General features: G+C 49.6%; 1 protein-coding gene across 1 annotated transcript in view; it reads right to left on the bottom strand.

Moving 5' to 3' along the window:
* The window catches only part of MEGF8 (multiple EGF like domains 8), a 65,149-nt gene that overhangs the window by 10,126 nt on the left and 39,377 nt on the right, over positions 1–15,646 (bottom strand). The window contains exons 28-36 of the mRNA XM_061560611.1: positions 15,225–15,340; positions 14,218–14,449; positions 12,522–12,693; positions 11,728–11,891; positions 10,849–10,993; positions 7,684–7,924; positions 7,076–7,199; positions 5,177–5,387; positions 1,285–1,499 (exon numbers count right to left, since the gene is read on the bottom strand). Coding sequence (XP_061416595.1) covers positions 1,285–1,499; positions 5,177–5,387; positions 7,076–7,199; positions 7,684–7,924; positions 10,849–10,993; positions 11,728–11,891; positions 12,522–12,693; positions 14,218–14,449; positions 15,225–15,340 — 1,620 coding nt within the window. The remainder of the gene's footprint in view (positions 1–1,284; positions 1,500–5,176; positions 5,388–7,075; positions 7,200–7,683; positions 7,925–10,848; positions 10,994–11,727; positions 11,892–12,521; positions 12,694–14,217; positions 14,450–15,224; positions 15,341–15,646) is intronic.

Below are 15,646 nucleotides of genomic sequence, written 5' to 3'. Positions count from 1 at the left end.
CAATATCATCCATCATATAGGTTTTTTTGGGTTAGATCGCATAAATATAAATGTGTCGTTAAACCCCCCACCACCCGACACAGCCAATTAGTAAGGTTTGTCACGTAAACAGAATGTGCCAAATCGTTACTAGAAAAGCACACCGGTGTGTTGGAGAGCTAATCCACAACATTTACAACGCTGTGTCAGTCACTGGGGGTTGTTTGACCATACTTGACCATGCCGGTCTGTGAGGGACAGTGAAGAGGTGAGAGCCCCCAGGGATGGTTCAGATATTGCTCGCCACTGCTCCACCACGCCCCACCAACTGAATTAAGAATGTATTTTTTTTCCCCCCAGAGCTAATGAAGAGCAGGCCCAATTCCCAATTGTTGAAATTAAATAATCGTATAATCCCCCCCAGTGACCTATAATACAAATTATGATTTCCGAGCCATCACATTGTAAACAAGACACGCGAGTGGGTACGGCGCTGATGTCATTGTCAATCCACTGCTGGATGATGGCTTTACCTATGCTGTGAGGGTCATACGGGCTATTTTACCAAGGACAACAGGTGTAGGGGGCATAGAAGTACACCACAACAAAAATATTTTTATGAACTGCCCTCTGCTGTCCATCACGACGAAGGTAATGACGTGATAGCTCATGACAGTGGTCACGGCCCAAGCATTATCCAGGCTCAAGCCTGCTTGGCTTTCGTTGCTCCGATGAGATCGTAGGTGGGGTAATGGTGAACTGGGTTATTAGAATAGGCGATAGAGCACACACCAACGACCTATGGGCATACGCGCTCTTGTCGGATGCTGAGCTCGTTAACCCAGGAAAGCTGCACCGAGTCTCAAGGAACTTTTATCAGGAGTGTCCTGTCAATTGTTTGCAGCCGGGGGGTGGGGGGGGGCAATGCCGCGTGTAATTGCAGTGATTTCTACGGTCCTACACATCCGCGTTGGTTGTCTGTCCGAGCCGCCTATCCCGCTATGCGCCACTCAACCGTCGTGGAAGTGATTTGCTGGTAATGTTTCAGCATTGGGATATTTTACCCATTGCCAGTCACAATGCACATTGTTATTTTCTTGTTGGCCGTGAGAGGAAACCGGAGAACCCACAGGGAAACCCCACGCAGAACAGGGTGAGAGAGAGAGAGACGACGTACAAATTCCACACGGAAAGAAAGGCGCCCCCAGTCGAGAATCGAACCCGGGAACCATTTGCCGTGAGACAGGATTGCTACCACCGTGCCCCACCCTGTCCTCCCACGCCGCTAGTCCACACCCACTGTACCTGCCGCAGGGCCCCGCTCCACACACACTCCTGCCACCCGCCACCGGCGCCCTTGGCCTTCGCGCAGTCCTCGCACGTGGTTAGGCTGTGGCACGGCACGGGGCAGGCGAGCGGCGGGGAGGACTCGACACGCAGGGGCGACGCGCTGCGCAGCGACTCGCTCAGGCACCGCCAGTTGTACGCCGGCTGCACGTTAATGCGCCACGATTCCCCTGCTACAAGAGACAAGTCGTGGGGAGGGGGGAGGGGGCAGGAGTGGGGGGGTGGAAATCGTTCATTCCAGAAGTCTTGCCGGCATGTGGAGCGCCACCCCGTGTGAAGGGAACATCCTCTAGATCAGGGGTCCTCAAACTACGGCCCGCGGGCCACATGCGGCCCGCCGAGGACATTTATCCGGCCCATGGTCACTAATTGGGCTGCGCTTGTGAGCACTAATTGGGCTGTGCTGGTGAGCACTAATTGGGCTGCGCTGGTGAGCACTCATTGGGCTGCGGTGGTGGGCACTGATTGGGCTGCGGTGGCGAGCACTGATTTGGTTGCGTTGGTGAGCACTGATTGAGCTGCGGCGGTGGGCACTCATTGGGCTGCGCTGGTGAATGGTTCAATGGGCCAATTGACTGGACTTGCCCCCCAGGCCTAAGGCTGCCAGCCCTCTCCTGGCTGCGTTTGACTGGCTCTCCCTCCCTCAGCTCCCTCACTTGCCCCTCGGCTCCACTCCCAGTGATATTCCTGTGTGCTGGGGATGTAGATCCCCAGCACACGCACCGCTGAGTAAATAATAGAGGGGTAATAACAGAGTGATCTCTGATCTCTGGAGGGGCTGCCTGCTGTTTTCCCGTGCTGGTCAGTGACAGACAGCCGAGGAGTAGGAAACCCAATTTAAATGACAGTAAGTGCATTTATATTCTGATTGCTTTTCAGTTGTATGAGGTTATATGTTGTGTAAGCCCCGGTTCATACTGTTGCGATCTCTGAGCAGTGCGAGTTCAGCCATATGCTTGTATGGCTGAACTTGCATTAGATTCGGAAGAAAAAAGGCACATGTGCCTTCTTTTTTCCTGCAGTGGAATCGGATCGCATGGGTCTTCTCCCCCATGCGATCAGATTCCTATGCGAGTTCGCAGATCGCACTGCGATCTGTGAACAAAACTGCAGGTGTAATTAACTTTTTAATGGCACCCGCACCAGTGTGAGCCTGGGGTAAAAGTGGAGTTCCCCCAATCAGACTGCATTGATGGGCAGTGCAGTCTGTATGTCTCTGTGTGGGCAAAGTTATTGCTGGTATATTGTTTTTGTAGCGCTGTATATATATTGGTATTTTGCTAATAGCAATTTTGACTCCCTAGGAAGCAATGATGTCAAGAAAGAGAAAAATTGACTCGGAATGTAGGATATTCAAAGAACAGTGGACTTATGATTACTTTTTCATGCAGTACAAGGAAAGAGCTGTGTGTCTGATATGCCAGAATATAGTGTCTGTGTTCAAAGAATACAATTTACGTCGACACTATGAAACGCAACATAAAGATAAATATGATTGTTTGGTCGGAGAAGTGAGAAAATATAAAATATTTAAACTGAAAAATACATTAACAACTCAGCAAAATACTTTTGTGAAGCAGAAGCAGCTAAATATTTCATCACTGCGAGCAAGTTTTCAAGTTGCCAAGCTAATAGCGTGCACTGGCAGACCATTAGTGGAGGGAGAATTTGTTAAAGAATGCCTTCTTTCTGTTGCCAAAGAGATGTGTCCAGAGAAGGGCGATTTAATTAGTACAGTGAGTCTTTCAGGACCTACAATTACACGGAGGATTGAAGAAATGGGAGACAATTTGCATCAGCATTTGCAAAACTCCACAAAAAAACTTTCCTATTTTTCCTTGGCACTCGACAAAAGCAATGATGTTCGTGATTCTGCACAACTTCTAATTTTTATTCGTGGGACGAATGACTATTTCGAAGTCACAGAAGAGCTTGCTGCACTGCAAAGCATCAAAGGAACAACTACAGGAGAGGATATCTATGAAAAGGTTTGCCAAACTGTGAATGGTTTGGAGCTGAACTGGGCTAAACTAGCCAGTGTGACAACTGATGGTGCTCCTAGCATGGTGGGGTCTAAGAAAGGAGTAATTGCTCGCATTAACCAAGAGATGGACAAACATAACCATTCTCATCCAATAGCCATACACTGCCTCATCCACCAACAAGCGCTGTGTAGTAAATCACTGAAGTGGGACTCTGTTATGAAAATTGTGGTATCTTGTGTTAACTTCATTAGAGCTCATGCACTAAACCACAGACAATTTCTGTCTGAGCTAAATGTTGACTATGAAGATGTTCTGTACCACACAGAAGTCCGTTGGCTGAGTCGAGGGAGAGTTTTGAAACGTTTCTATGACTTCCACAGATTACAGCTTTTCTGTTGTCAAAAAACAAAGAAGTACCAGAGCTCAATGATGCAGAATGGAAATGGCACCTTGCCTTTCTGACAGATGTAACAGAGCTACTCAACAGTTTCAATGTGCAACTTCAAGGAAAGGGGAAACTCATCTGTGATATGCAATCACATGTCAAAGCATTTGAAGTAAAATTAGGCCTCCTCATCAAACAAGTGAAGGAGGAAAACTTCTGCCATCTCCCCACAACTCAAAATCTGTTAGCGGAAAAACCCTTGGTTGCATTCCCAAACAAAACATGTGTGGATTCACTGGAAAAATTGCAAAAGGAGTTCCAATTTAGATTTAAAGAGCTTCATCTCCATGAACAGGACATACAGCTTTTCTGTAACCCATTTTCTATTGACATTGAAAATGTGGATACAATTTACCAAATGGAACTGGCTGAACTGCAGAATTGTGACTCTCTGAAAGACGCATTCAAGTCAAGCAGCCTTCATAATTTCTATGCATCTCTCCCCTCTGAGACATATCCTCATCTCAAGAACCATGCACTCAAAATGGCAACCATCTTTGGCAGCACTTATGTCTGTGAACAGACTTTTTCCAGAATGAAACATTTGAAATCTCCAACCAGATCTAGACTAACGGATGCACACTTGCATCACTTGTTACGACTAACAGTGACAAATATGGAACCGGACATTGACCATCTCATTAGCCAAAAGCAGGCCCATAGTTCCCATTGAAATACTGGCAAGTTTGTTGATTTAACTTTACTTGTTCTTCATTTTAAATATTGTATTTGTTCCCGTTTTGTTTCTTCACTTCAAAATAAGATATATGCAGTGTGCATAGGAATTTGTTCATAGTTTTTGTTAACTATAGTCCGGCCCTCCAACGGTCTGAGGGACAGTGAACTGGCCCCCTGTTTAAAAAGTTTGAGGACCCCTGCTCTAGATCCTCTAGATGGTAGTATTGTAGAACTACCTTCGAGATTTTTAGAATTTCATTCTATCCAGTAAGGTCACTCCGTTTCCTCACGCGCCCTGCTATAAAGACGTTCGTCGCTCGCCTAGCAAAGTAAAATGTTGGTAATTCCCAGGGCAGGAAGCATGCCGAATTAAAAGTTCCAACGAAATTATATTTTGCGCAGCCAGTGGTTACAGGAATATAAGCATAAACTCGCCACATTTTGTTTTACCCGGTTTAATAGGGGGGGGGGGGGGGGGGGTTGGGGCGACTGCTCGAATTCGGACGCAGAACCTCAGCGGTGTTGTCCGAGTGCGGTGACCCCCTGGGAGCTGCCCGGGGACCCCTCGTGGCACCGTTTGGTATTGCACTTAGACCAGGCCAATGTGGCGGGGGGGGGGGTGCTCTCTGTGGTGGTCCTGCGCCAATAAAGACCCAAAATACCGGCCACAACGACGCAACCCGCCAATCCTCACAGCCCTTCCCAGCAACCACAGAGGGGTGCTGGCCCAGGCCTCTCTTACCCGTCCTCTGGAAGTGCCGCGACCACATGCAGCTGCCGGCGGCCAGGCACTTGGCGCAGTCGGAGGCCTCGCACGTGGCCTCGGGGCACGCGCCCGCCTGGATCGAGTCGCCCCGCTGCTGCCTCTCGCCGCAGGCGGTGGCGTCGGCGCAGTCGCTCTCGTGCCACACGCACGCCGCGGTTGCTGGGCACGCCGCACACCACTTGCACACCTGCGTGTTCGCGAGGCAAAACGCACTTACTCGCTCGCTCGCACGCACGCACGCACGCACGCACTCGCACGGGGGGCTTGGACCGTAGCTCTTCGAAAGTGATTTTCTGCTCAAACCGGCAAGCATTGAGGGCGGTGCTCATTTCCTGTTTGCAGAGCTGTTGAGCCAAAAGATGGGAAATCTGCATTCCTATTGCCTCCACAGTGCAATCACACTCTTGAATTCGCCATGCAAAGAGGTATTCATTTTATCGACCACGGTAGGGTGATGGGCTGAGTCACTGTTTTGTGCAATGTCTTGAGATCTGGTAGCCATGAGACACGTGTTGTATTGCCGTATGTACGTTGAACTTTTTTACGCCGTACGTAGCCAACCGTGCTAATCGGATGTGTATTCCGTGCGAATCAGAGGTGTATTGCAATACTTGATTTGAAGCTTTCGTGACTGCAGGAATCCAAATCCATATTCTTTGGATCTTTCAGTAAAGTTACTTAGTTACAAATAAAATAAAACAAATCACATTTGTTTCATTTCAATAAAACAAATCACATTTGTTTTATTTTATTTTATTTCTAACTACGTGACTTTACCGAAAGAACCAAAGAGTATTGCAATACTGTATACACATCTCGGTGCGTATATACACGTAAAGGTAGATCATTTATGCAGTGCATTGTTTAATCCATTTCGGATCATGGCTCCTCAAAGATCGGATTGCCTCAGGAGTTTTTATCTATAAAATAATCTGCCTGTTAAAACGTATAGAAAAAAAACGAGTAACTGAATGTTAAACTCAAAGAGTAAACATTGCTTGCCATAATGAGAAATACTTGCACGGCGCATTTGCTTATCGAGGAGTCATGGTGGTGCCTATCTTTCCCAACTGACAGGACATTAAACGGAGCATTAAACAAATACCCACATCGGCCTCCCTGAACAACAACAGATGGTGCACTGCTCCTCCGCAGCGATTGCCCGGAGAATTGCGCGAGAGATTCTCGCTGGGCACGTGCCGTGTGCACCCTGCAAGGGAAGGCCGCAGCTCGTGGGAACTTCTAACCCACAGGGAGTTTGCCGTGATGATGGCAATGCTCTCAAGTGGCAATGAATGGCCTCCCAGTTACGATGGTCGTCATCAAAGCCACATTTATTTTATCCCACTACAGTATGCTGTACGCCTTGGGATTCGTTGTTACTGCCCTGGCTGCCATGGCTTTCCCCAGGGTCTTGTTGCCATCGTTGTTGTTGTTGGTGCTGGACCCCAATTGCTTGGTCCCGAGCTGTGTCGCGGTGTTGATCGTAATGCTCTCTCTCTCTCATGTGTCTCTTGACCCGGCCTCCCTCCCCCCCACGCCTGCTGCCCCATACCCTCATGTCAGTTCTATTTCTTCAGCTAAAAACGGATAATTGTGTGTTTTGCTCTTGCTTTGTGTCTCCCAAGCTTTGGGCGACCCCTTGATCAATTTGACCCAACTTTCAAATAGACAAGTGGCGATTAGCGACACAAGTTTACCCTCACATTGGATCACGTTTACTCTCGTAATAGTCCCCCCCCACAGTGACTGACGCGCGAACGCTCACGACCTCAGCTGGAAAGCACTAACGAGATGGGACCCTCGCAAATGGGAACGAGCACGGCGTGTCCCCGCCGTGTTTGTGTGGGGGGGGGTGGTTGCTCGTTGGCTCACAGGTTGGAGGCCGAGCTCGGCCGGGTGGCGCGACTGGCACTCGGGGCACGACGTCCGCAGGCGGCACTCCGAGTCGGACGCTGCTGCCACGTGACACGTCACGTTCGCCGTAGCGCAGCCGCGCCTGCGGGGGGGGAGGGGGGACGCATGCACGCTCGTTAGCGTTCAGCGGGCGCGCATTCATGAACCGCTAGACAGAGGCAACGGATTGGAGACTGCCGGCAGATTTTCTTCCAGCGGCCTGCGTTTACGACTTCCTGTGATCGTTAAAAATAATAATGATTCACGGGCGTTTGTCAAACCATTGCTGAAGACCTCCCCACTCCGTGCCAGCTGTGAGAGTTGTTAGGGCATACTTCACCACGCCAGCCAGTGTGGGTTAGTGAAGGTGAGAAGCGTAGATGTGGGATCATAAAGGTGCAGTGGACGTTGCTTAACTGCCCTCTGCTGTCCACAACTTCGCCCCGTAGCAGCCTATAACACCTACTTCACGCGTGGTGGTCACCCGTCCAAGCACTACTGAGGCTGTGGGTGGGCGGGGGTGGGCGGGGGGGGGCATGGGGGGGGGCAGGACGGTTCCGACATCACTTGTCACACCCCACGGTCACCTCTCGGCTTCCTCTCGTGAGCGGCAGGAGGCGTTGCGCCCGTCGAGGCACCACGCACAGCCGGCCGCGCCGCAGGCGCCCGGGGCGGCGAGCAGCACGCAGGGGTCGCGCGGTAGAGAGAGGGCTCCCATCTGACCCCGGGCCACGCCGTCCACGCCCCCGACCACGAGCACGCGACCCCCGACCTCCACGGCCGCCGAGGCTGTCATCCTCTCCATCGGCTCACCTGCCATCCTCCCATCTTTACGTAAGAATATGGAAAAAAAATACATTTAACTTGCCTGGCGAGTAAAGAATTAGGCACACATCTCTACATTTCTACTTTTCTCAGAGATCAATGTGAAAAAAGAAATTGTATAAAAAAATATAATTTGAAATGTAATTATTTTTCACCATCTTCAGTTGATTTACAATTCTCTATTTTCAACCAAGGAAAAAGCAACACATAAAAATTGATGATGCCTACTGGATTTCAACTGGGAGTAACCTGCATCTATATATATAAAATCGTGAATCTGTCTGTCTGTCTGTGTGTCTCCGGAACATACGCACTTTCATTGGACGGCGGTTGCCCCTGGCAACGGCTAGCGACGCCTTCGCCGCTTTCATTGGACCTGGCAACGGCTAGCGACGCCTTCGCCAAGGGCTGCAGTTTCATTGGACGGCGGTTGCCCCTGCCAACCGCTAGCCACGCCTTCGCCACTTTCATAAGCTCCGTAATTAATTAAATAATAGCCATTACACAGTGTTGTTGGCGCGCTAGGGGGGGAGGAACGCCACCCGTACCCTGCCTCTTCCAAGTCGACAATTTTAGGCGAGGCCGCAGGCTTTGCACGCTACTAGGCCCCGACACCCACCACGCCACTCTGAGGTAAATTCATCAAAGTTTTTCCTACTCTTCACTACACCCCCACCACAATGTGTGCTATTAATATTACTTTTAAACCCAACGCGCCAACAATCGATTACTTTAATGTTCACTGTACAAATACTCATTAAGCTGGGTGAGCGTACTGACAGTCTATTATGTACACTGTAGCCTGCTTATTAAGCTCTGTCAGCGTACTGCCACTCTATCATGTAGACTCTAGCCTGCTTATGAAGCTGAGTGGGTGTACTGGCAGTCTATCATGTAGACTGTAGCCTGGTTATTATAATCGATTCTTTAAATGTTCTTTGTACAAATAGTCATTAAGCTGCTTTAGCGTACTGCCCGTCTATTATGTAGACTGCTGCCTGCTTATTCAGCTGGCTGGGTGTACTGCCAGTCTATCATGTACACATTAGCCTGGTTAGGAAGTAAAGTTAGTCAATTTGTAACACGTACGCTTTCGCAAACATTATTCATAAACAACGTTATTGCGTTTAGATCGCCTTATTTATTAAGATGTTGTCACCCTTATCCACCACCCGACACGCCCAATCTGCACAAAATTGTCACGTTCATAAAAGACTAAGACTTGACTGCTTTAGCCCACCGGTGTGTTCAAGCGGAAAACCACAACAATTAGCATTTCTCATGAAAAAACTACTGTATAATTATGTTTAAACCACACGCGCCAATAATGGATTTGTTTAAATGTTCACTCAACAAATACTCATTAAGCTGGCTGAGCGTACTGCCACTCTAGAATGTACAGTGTAGCCTGGTTATATTTCTGGGTGGCTGTACTGACAGTCTATCATGTACACATTAGCCTGCTTCTTAAGTAAAGTGAGTCTTTTTGTAACACGTACGCTTTCGCAACCATTCTTCAAAAATAACTTTATTGCCTTTCGCTCGCCTTAATTATTAATGTGTTGTAACCCTCCACCACCCCACACGGCCAATCAGTCAAAAAATGTCCCGTTGATAAAACACTCATAAGTCTCTGCTTTGGCCCACCGGTGTGTACAAGCGTAAAACCACAACAATTCCCATTTCAGAGTACGTCCTTTCGCTGATGCTGGATGCAATTACCAGCCAAACGTCGTACTGTTCAGTTGTCTGTCCATCTGTGTACGATCGCTTGTGAGGGATTTGCCGGGAGGCACGTCCCGTGCCCCGCGATGGGAATACGCATGTCACTGTGTATGTGTTTGTGTGTATGTATGTGTGTTTGTGTGTATGTGTGTGTCTGCGTGTATGTATGTGTGTGTATGTGTGTGTCTGCAGCAAGCGCGTGTATGTGTACCTATGGACGCGCGCGCGTGTGTTGTGTAGGGGGAACGGTAGTGTAGTGGTTAGCGTGCTGTCTGTGTGTGTGTGTCTGTGTGTGTGTGTCTGTGTGTGTGTCTGTGTGTGTGCGTGTGTGGTGTGTGGGGAGCGGTAGTGTAGTGGTTAGCGTGCTGTCTGTGTGTCTGTGTGTGTGTCTGTCTGTGTGTGTCTGCGTGTGTCTGTGTGTGTGTCTGTGTGTGTGTCTGTGCGTGTGTGGTGTGTGAGGAGCAGTGGGTGTAATGCTTAACGCTACGCTGCGCTACCAACCCGGCGAACCCAGTTCGATTCCCGCTCACGGCCACCACCGGTGGCGATTATTTGAACCTCCCCTAGGTCGACTCTGCCTCAAACGAGTAACTGCTGTAGCGTATTAACATCGCCACTGGGGAGACAAAGGCGGCCGGCCGTGGTGGATACAAGTCCCGGGCGAAGCCGGGTAGTACAGCTAGTCAAAGATAAAAAGCCATCATATTTTATTGATAGCAAAGGATGCATATGGGAATTCACTTCAAACAGATATGTGCATTTCATTCCAGCTAACACCATTTCTTTTTCATGGCCTGAAACTTAAACAGAGTAAATTGATATTCATTCCATCATCACTTAGACATTTAACTAAGATTAAAACAACCACTGATATTAAATAAAACACATGACACGTCTTAATCCAGGCCTATCATAATCTGCAGCGCACTACACATCTGTGTGCGATTCTAATACGTGCACAGAGCGATTCTAATATGAGCACAGAGCGTTTCTAATGAGCAGTGCGATTATAATATAATCAGAGTGCAATTCTAATACCGCACCTCCAATTAGCGAGGATTGCTACGTACGGTGTGAAAGAAGTTCATGAATCAACAGCGATGTCTACACTAATAAATGGCCCAGTGACATGAGCAGCTTTGACGACCACACCGTCTACAGCGGACAAACTCAGGGGTCGCTCTGGCTGTGCGTGTCATCACCGATGTCCTCTGCGTTGATCCACGTATTGCAGTCGATGCGATAGAGAAGCAGGGCGCGAGAGAAGTTCTGGGCATCAGTGCGTCCCCCCAACACCACCATGGCATCACCCAGGAGGGCGGCAGCATGGAAATACCGCGGAGCGGGCTGCGGAGGACAAAGATGATCGCCGCTTTTGAAAAACGCCATCGGGATGAGCGAACGGAGCGCAACTCGGCATAGTCACGGCTCTAATCACAACGGCATAATAAACTGGCACCTGCCGGGGGGGGGGTGCCCGCATGGCTTCCCGGGTCGGAGCGACCGAGCTGGCAACACTGAGATTCTGGGCTCAAAAGGGCAGTCGACCACAATGGCATTAAGCGCCGTTAGCCGACGGCCTCTGTCCAGCCATACATTTCCTGCACTAAAGTGGAGTTCGTATTACAAATGAGATTTTTCACTTTATTTGGCTAAAATTGCAGCTCTCATGAAAACATTAATAATATCAAGTTTCAGTTTGAATGCCGTGCGCTATGTAGTTGGGCAACGCGTGAGAAAATGCAGCGGCCCCCTTGAGTGGATCACAGTTGTCAGAGGTCGTCTGGCTTTCTCGGAGGCCAATCTCCAACACCGGGCAGCGCGCCACTCCGTGCGTACCGGGGATCACGTGAAAAGGGAGCTCCTAAAGTAGTGAGGCAAATTTCACTTTACACCGACCGTTTTTCTCAACACAGCGCGGTTGCACCTCTCTGTGAGCTTTCGGAATCGACGTTTGCCTCGCCTCGTGGCGCGAAGCCGAGAGCGCATCTGGTGTAAAAATTCTAAGAAAGTTAAAGACGTCGCCGCGTGTGCAACCGCGAGGACAGCTGTTTGGTGTCGAGGTGGCGGAGGGCCCCCACCTTGGCGTTCCTCGCTGGGCTGACGAGGCTCCAGTTGGAGGAGGGGTAGTGGAAGGCGTGCAGCTCGTCGGAGACGCCCACGGAGTTGAGGGCGTAGCGGTAACCGCCGAACACAAACAGGGCCTGGGTGGCGCTGTGGTATACGCTGGTGTGCCCATATAGTCCTGGCGGCAGGAAAGAGGGGGGGAGGGGCGGCAACGATTCAGTGGTGACGCTACGCAAATGCGTTGCTTGATTTGGCATTTCGTTCACTAGTATTTGCACGTGTCATTCAAGTAATTATTGGGCAATTGAGAATGCAAATTACTTAATAAAGAAAACGACTACTACTACTATTACCAATGATTACACTCACTATTCCACTGGATTACTACTGGTCGAGCTATAACAACATGGAATGTCATTACGAGAATGCAAGGGGCGACGCTGTCACCAGCACTATGTGAGGTCCACAGTCAGGGTCGGCCACAGAGAGAACACCTTGGGCTGAATCACGACGCAAAACCAAACGGCGCCTGCCTGCCAGGAGGTACCTGGGTGGCTCAAGGGTCAGAGGCCACAACACTGAGCTCTTGGGCTCAACGTGGAATGTCCAACAGCGGCTCAAAGACCAGCAATGTAAATGAGCTACACCGATTATATACATTTGCTGTGAAGTGGGTAAACCTTAACACCGCACTATTATCACGAATGAGCATAAGGGCAGGGTTGGCTGCAGCCCAAGGTGTAGATTTATGTCGCGCCTGGGGCACAAGGCCGCTCGCAGTCGCTGCGTGAGCTTGTTCGGAAAATACCGGTTGGGGGGGAGCCCCCCGTGGCGAGGGGCAGCCACGCCGCCCGTGCCGCGCTGTACTCGTACACGCGGCTGTTGAAGCCGTTCTCCTGCGAGTATCCCCCGACCAGCAGCAGAGAGTCGCCCTCTCGTTCCGACAGCGTGTGGCCAGCCACCGGGGGCAGCGTCCCCGACTGGTGGTGCACACGTGTCACACACACAGGAACGCACACGCACGCATGCACAAGGACACGCCACGCATGGACACACACACAAGTAGATGCACGCATGCACAGACACAAGCACAGGGACATGCACGCGCAGACACACACATGCAGATACACACATCCAGATACACAGACACAAGCACAAGGGCATGGACGCATGGACACATGCACGCAATGCTACAGCATTATGAAGCACAAAACTCAATAACCGCCATTAACTACGGCGCAACATTGAGCTGCAGAGATCTCATTGGGAGCTGCCCTGAGTAGAGGTCTAACTAATTCATTGTGTTACCTCTTAGCGCAAGGAGGGTTTAGCTGAGTTGACAGTGCACCACCGTAAGTGAGGTAAGGGCTCGGAGTTGTCAACGCTTGCCAATAAAATACAGTGCTTAGCTGTGGGGTACAATCTCCTCGCTCCCATTACATGGCTTTGAAGCTTTTTTTTATTCCTAAAATTTTAGACTTCGTTAAAAAAACGAATTAATCCCCGAGGGAACACAAACTCGGAAGATTTATTTATTTACGCGTGTGAGAAGGAATTTTTGTTGTTAGTTTTGTTTAAAAAAAAAAGCAAGCCATGTGCATGAGTCACTACGAACACAACGATGGCTAGCGGCGGGGGAGTGCGCCGTGTGCGCTCGGTGAGACGGAGCCTTTGAACACTGTCGCTCGCGAGTGAGCGGGAGAGTCCCTCGGCTGGAGACGCAGCGGCTGTGCCTACAGCTGCTCCCCCGGCCTCCCCCCCCTGAGAGAGACAGATACCTCAAGCAGTGATTTCCTCCGGAACATGGGCAAAGGTTCTTCAGTTACTGTCCCGCCGAAGAAACGTGCTCTCTTTCTCTCTCTCAATCACCGCGTTAAATATCCAATTTCGTTTGTGTCATTTCTATGACGCTTATCAATGGTTATTTCGTGGCTGCCGTGCATAATTTAAATGAGCCATTGGAACACCGTTGCCAATGACGGCGGCTGGAGCCCAGGAGCCACCTTGCACTTCCACGCTCGCTGCGATCGATCCTTTACAGAACCACTGCAGCAGGGGTATATTAAAACGTGGGGTTTGGAATATAATAATCATGATAAAGAATTAATTGTTTGCTGAGGGCATCTATGCCAATCACTGGAAAGGCCACCGAAGGATTTAAATTTCGGTCTGGTCCTATTTATTACGCGTTGAGCATGAAAACCGGTTCGAAATAAACTTCGAGTGCAGCCGAGGCAGCTTTGTTTTTAAGATAACATCTTTTACTTCTGCTACGGACACCACAACATTCCTATAATTTTCTCTGGCCAGAGAATTGCTGAACGTTGCTGCTCGACCAGCCAAATTAATACTGCGATATCCACTTTCGTGGGCTGTTTTCTCAACACGAAAGGGTCGCGCTGGCTCTTGGAGATATCCAAATGGATACTTCGCTGGCAGTACACTCGGTATAAAACCGTCGAAAGATGATGATAAAAAAATAAAAAACAAAGACTGTCCTCCACCTCAATTCTTTGCCAGGTGAGAGCGGATGCGTTGAATGCCCAGGTGTCGTTGGCGACGCCAGCTGAAGTGATCCCACCGACTACGATCATGAGGCCTCGGGCGCCAAACCAAGCGGCTGCGTGGAAGTACCGGCCGCCGGGACTCGAGGCGGCGCTGCCGCTGGCCGGTGCCACCGTCGACGATGGCTGCACTTCCTCCCACGATCCAGCCGCGAGCTCCGAAGCGTTGTACCTTATCGCGCGTACCGCGGCAACAGTAGCACATAAAGTGTAACCGTGTCGAGTTGTCAACCATCGTTGGACACCGTTGAATACGAATTCTCTCTCAAGCGTTTCTCACCACGGCTGGCCACTTATTTGCAAACAATCGCCCTGAAAGTTTCTTAGGAAGGATGTTTTTCCCTTCTAACTGTCCGGAGGAAACACACACCAGAGGGCATGCACCTCAGAGCTTAGGAGAGATTAAATCAGCTGTTGTGCAGGAGTGAGGTGGATTGTTAGATCGTGAGATAGAGAGAGATGGCGACGGCTTGGGAAGGCCTTCACCTGGTAGATCACAGCTTACTATGCTGGCAATGTACGGTAAGTGAAGCAAAAGGGAATACACATTTCACATTAAAGCAAATGACATGTCCCATCACAGATGTCCGCAAGAAAAATCAGCATCGTGTTAATCACGTTTATCTGCGATAGTGTGACTTTCGACAAGACGAAAGAGCAAGATGGTGGGAGACTGTCACGGCACGTCTTGGAGGTCGCGTGTCTACCGTGCAGTGCAGCAGCTGTGGGATTTGGCAGGGGGTGCAAAGCGCTGGTGGGGAGTGGTGGCATCAACAACCGGGGCCACGGCGAGACACCTTGACCCTAAACTTTGAATCCACAGTGAATGCATCTCAAGGCATCGATCGCACAACTAAGGCGAGGGACAAGTAGCCTACGTACTCATGTAAAGCCGACGAAAAATGAACGTGAAAGGTAAAAAATGGCAACGGTTTGAACCGTCTCACCTGTACAGGTCTCCGATTATCCCGAGCGACGGGGAGTAGCCTCCAAACAGCCACAATGTCTTGCTGGGCTCGGCCACAAGCGAGTGGCCAAAGCGTTTAACCACGTGTCCGTTTATCTGCGATGGCAACCAAAGGTAAAAGCGGTCAGGAGACAGGCCACGTTCATTTAAAAAGAGCATGTTTTTCATTTAATTTAAAATGTTATCGCTAGCCATTAATACGCTACCGCGCTCTCATTTCCAAAGCAGCAGACACCAGAAGGATTATATATATATATACATACTTTAAGAATCAAATGTGTCACAAATTAATGTCAGGCCTACGTCGTAATCCCCTGTCATTTCGCTAATCTATGTTACCCAGCGCATAAATACGGACTACTCAGTTGAAATGTGAATTCATTAAAGGAGTCTTTTGGTATG

This window comes from Lethenteron reissneri, chromosome 26 (assembly GCF_015708825.2).
Source record: "Lethenteron reissneri isolate LAM-NWPU_2019-01 chromosome 26, ASM1570882v1, whole genome shotgun sequence".
NCBI lineage: Eukaryota > Metazoa > Chordata > Hyperoartia > Petromyzontiformes > Petromyzontidae > Lethenteron > Lethenteron reissneri.
This window is presented reverse-complemented; position numbering and strand designations above follow the sequence as displayed.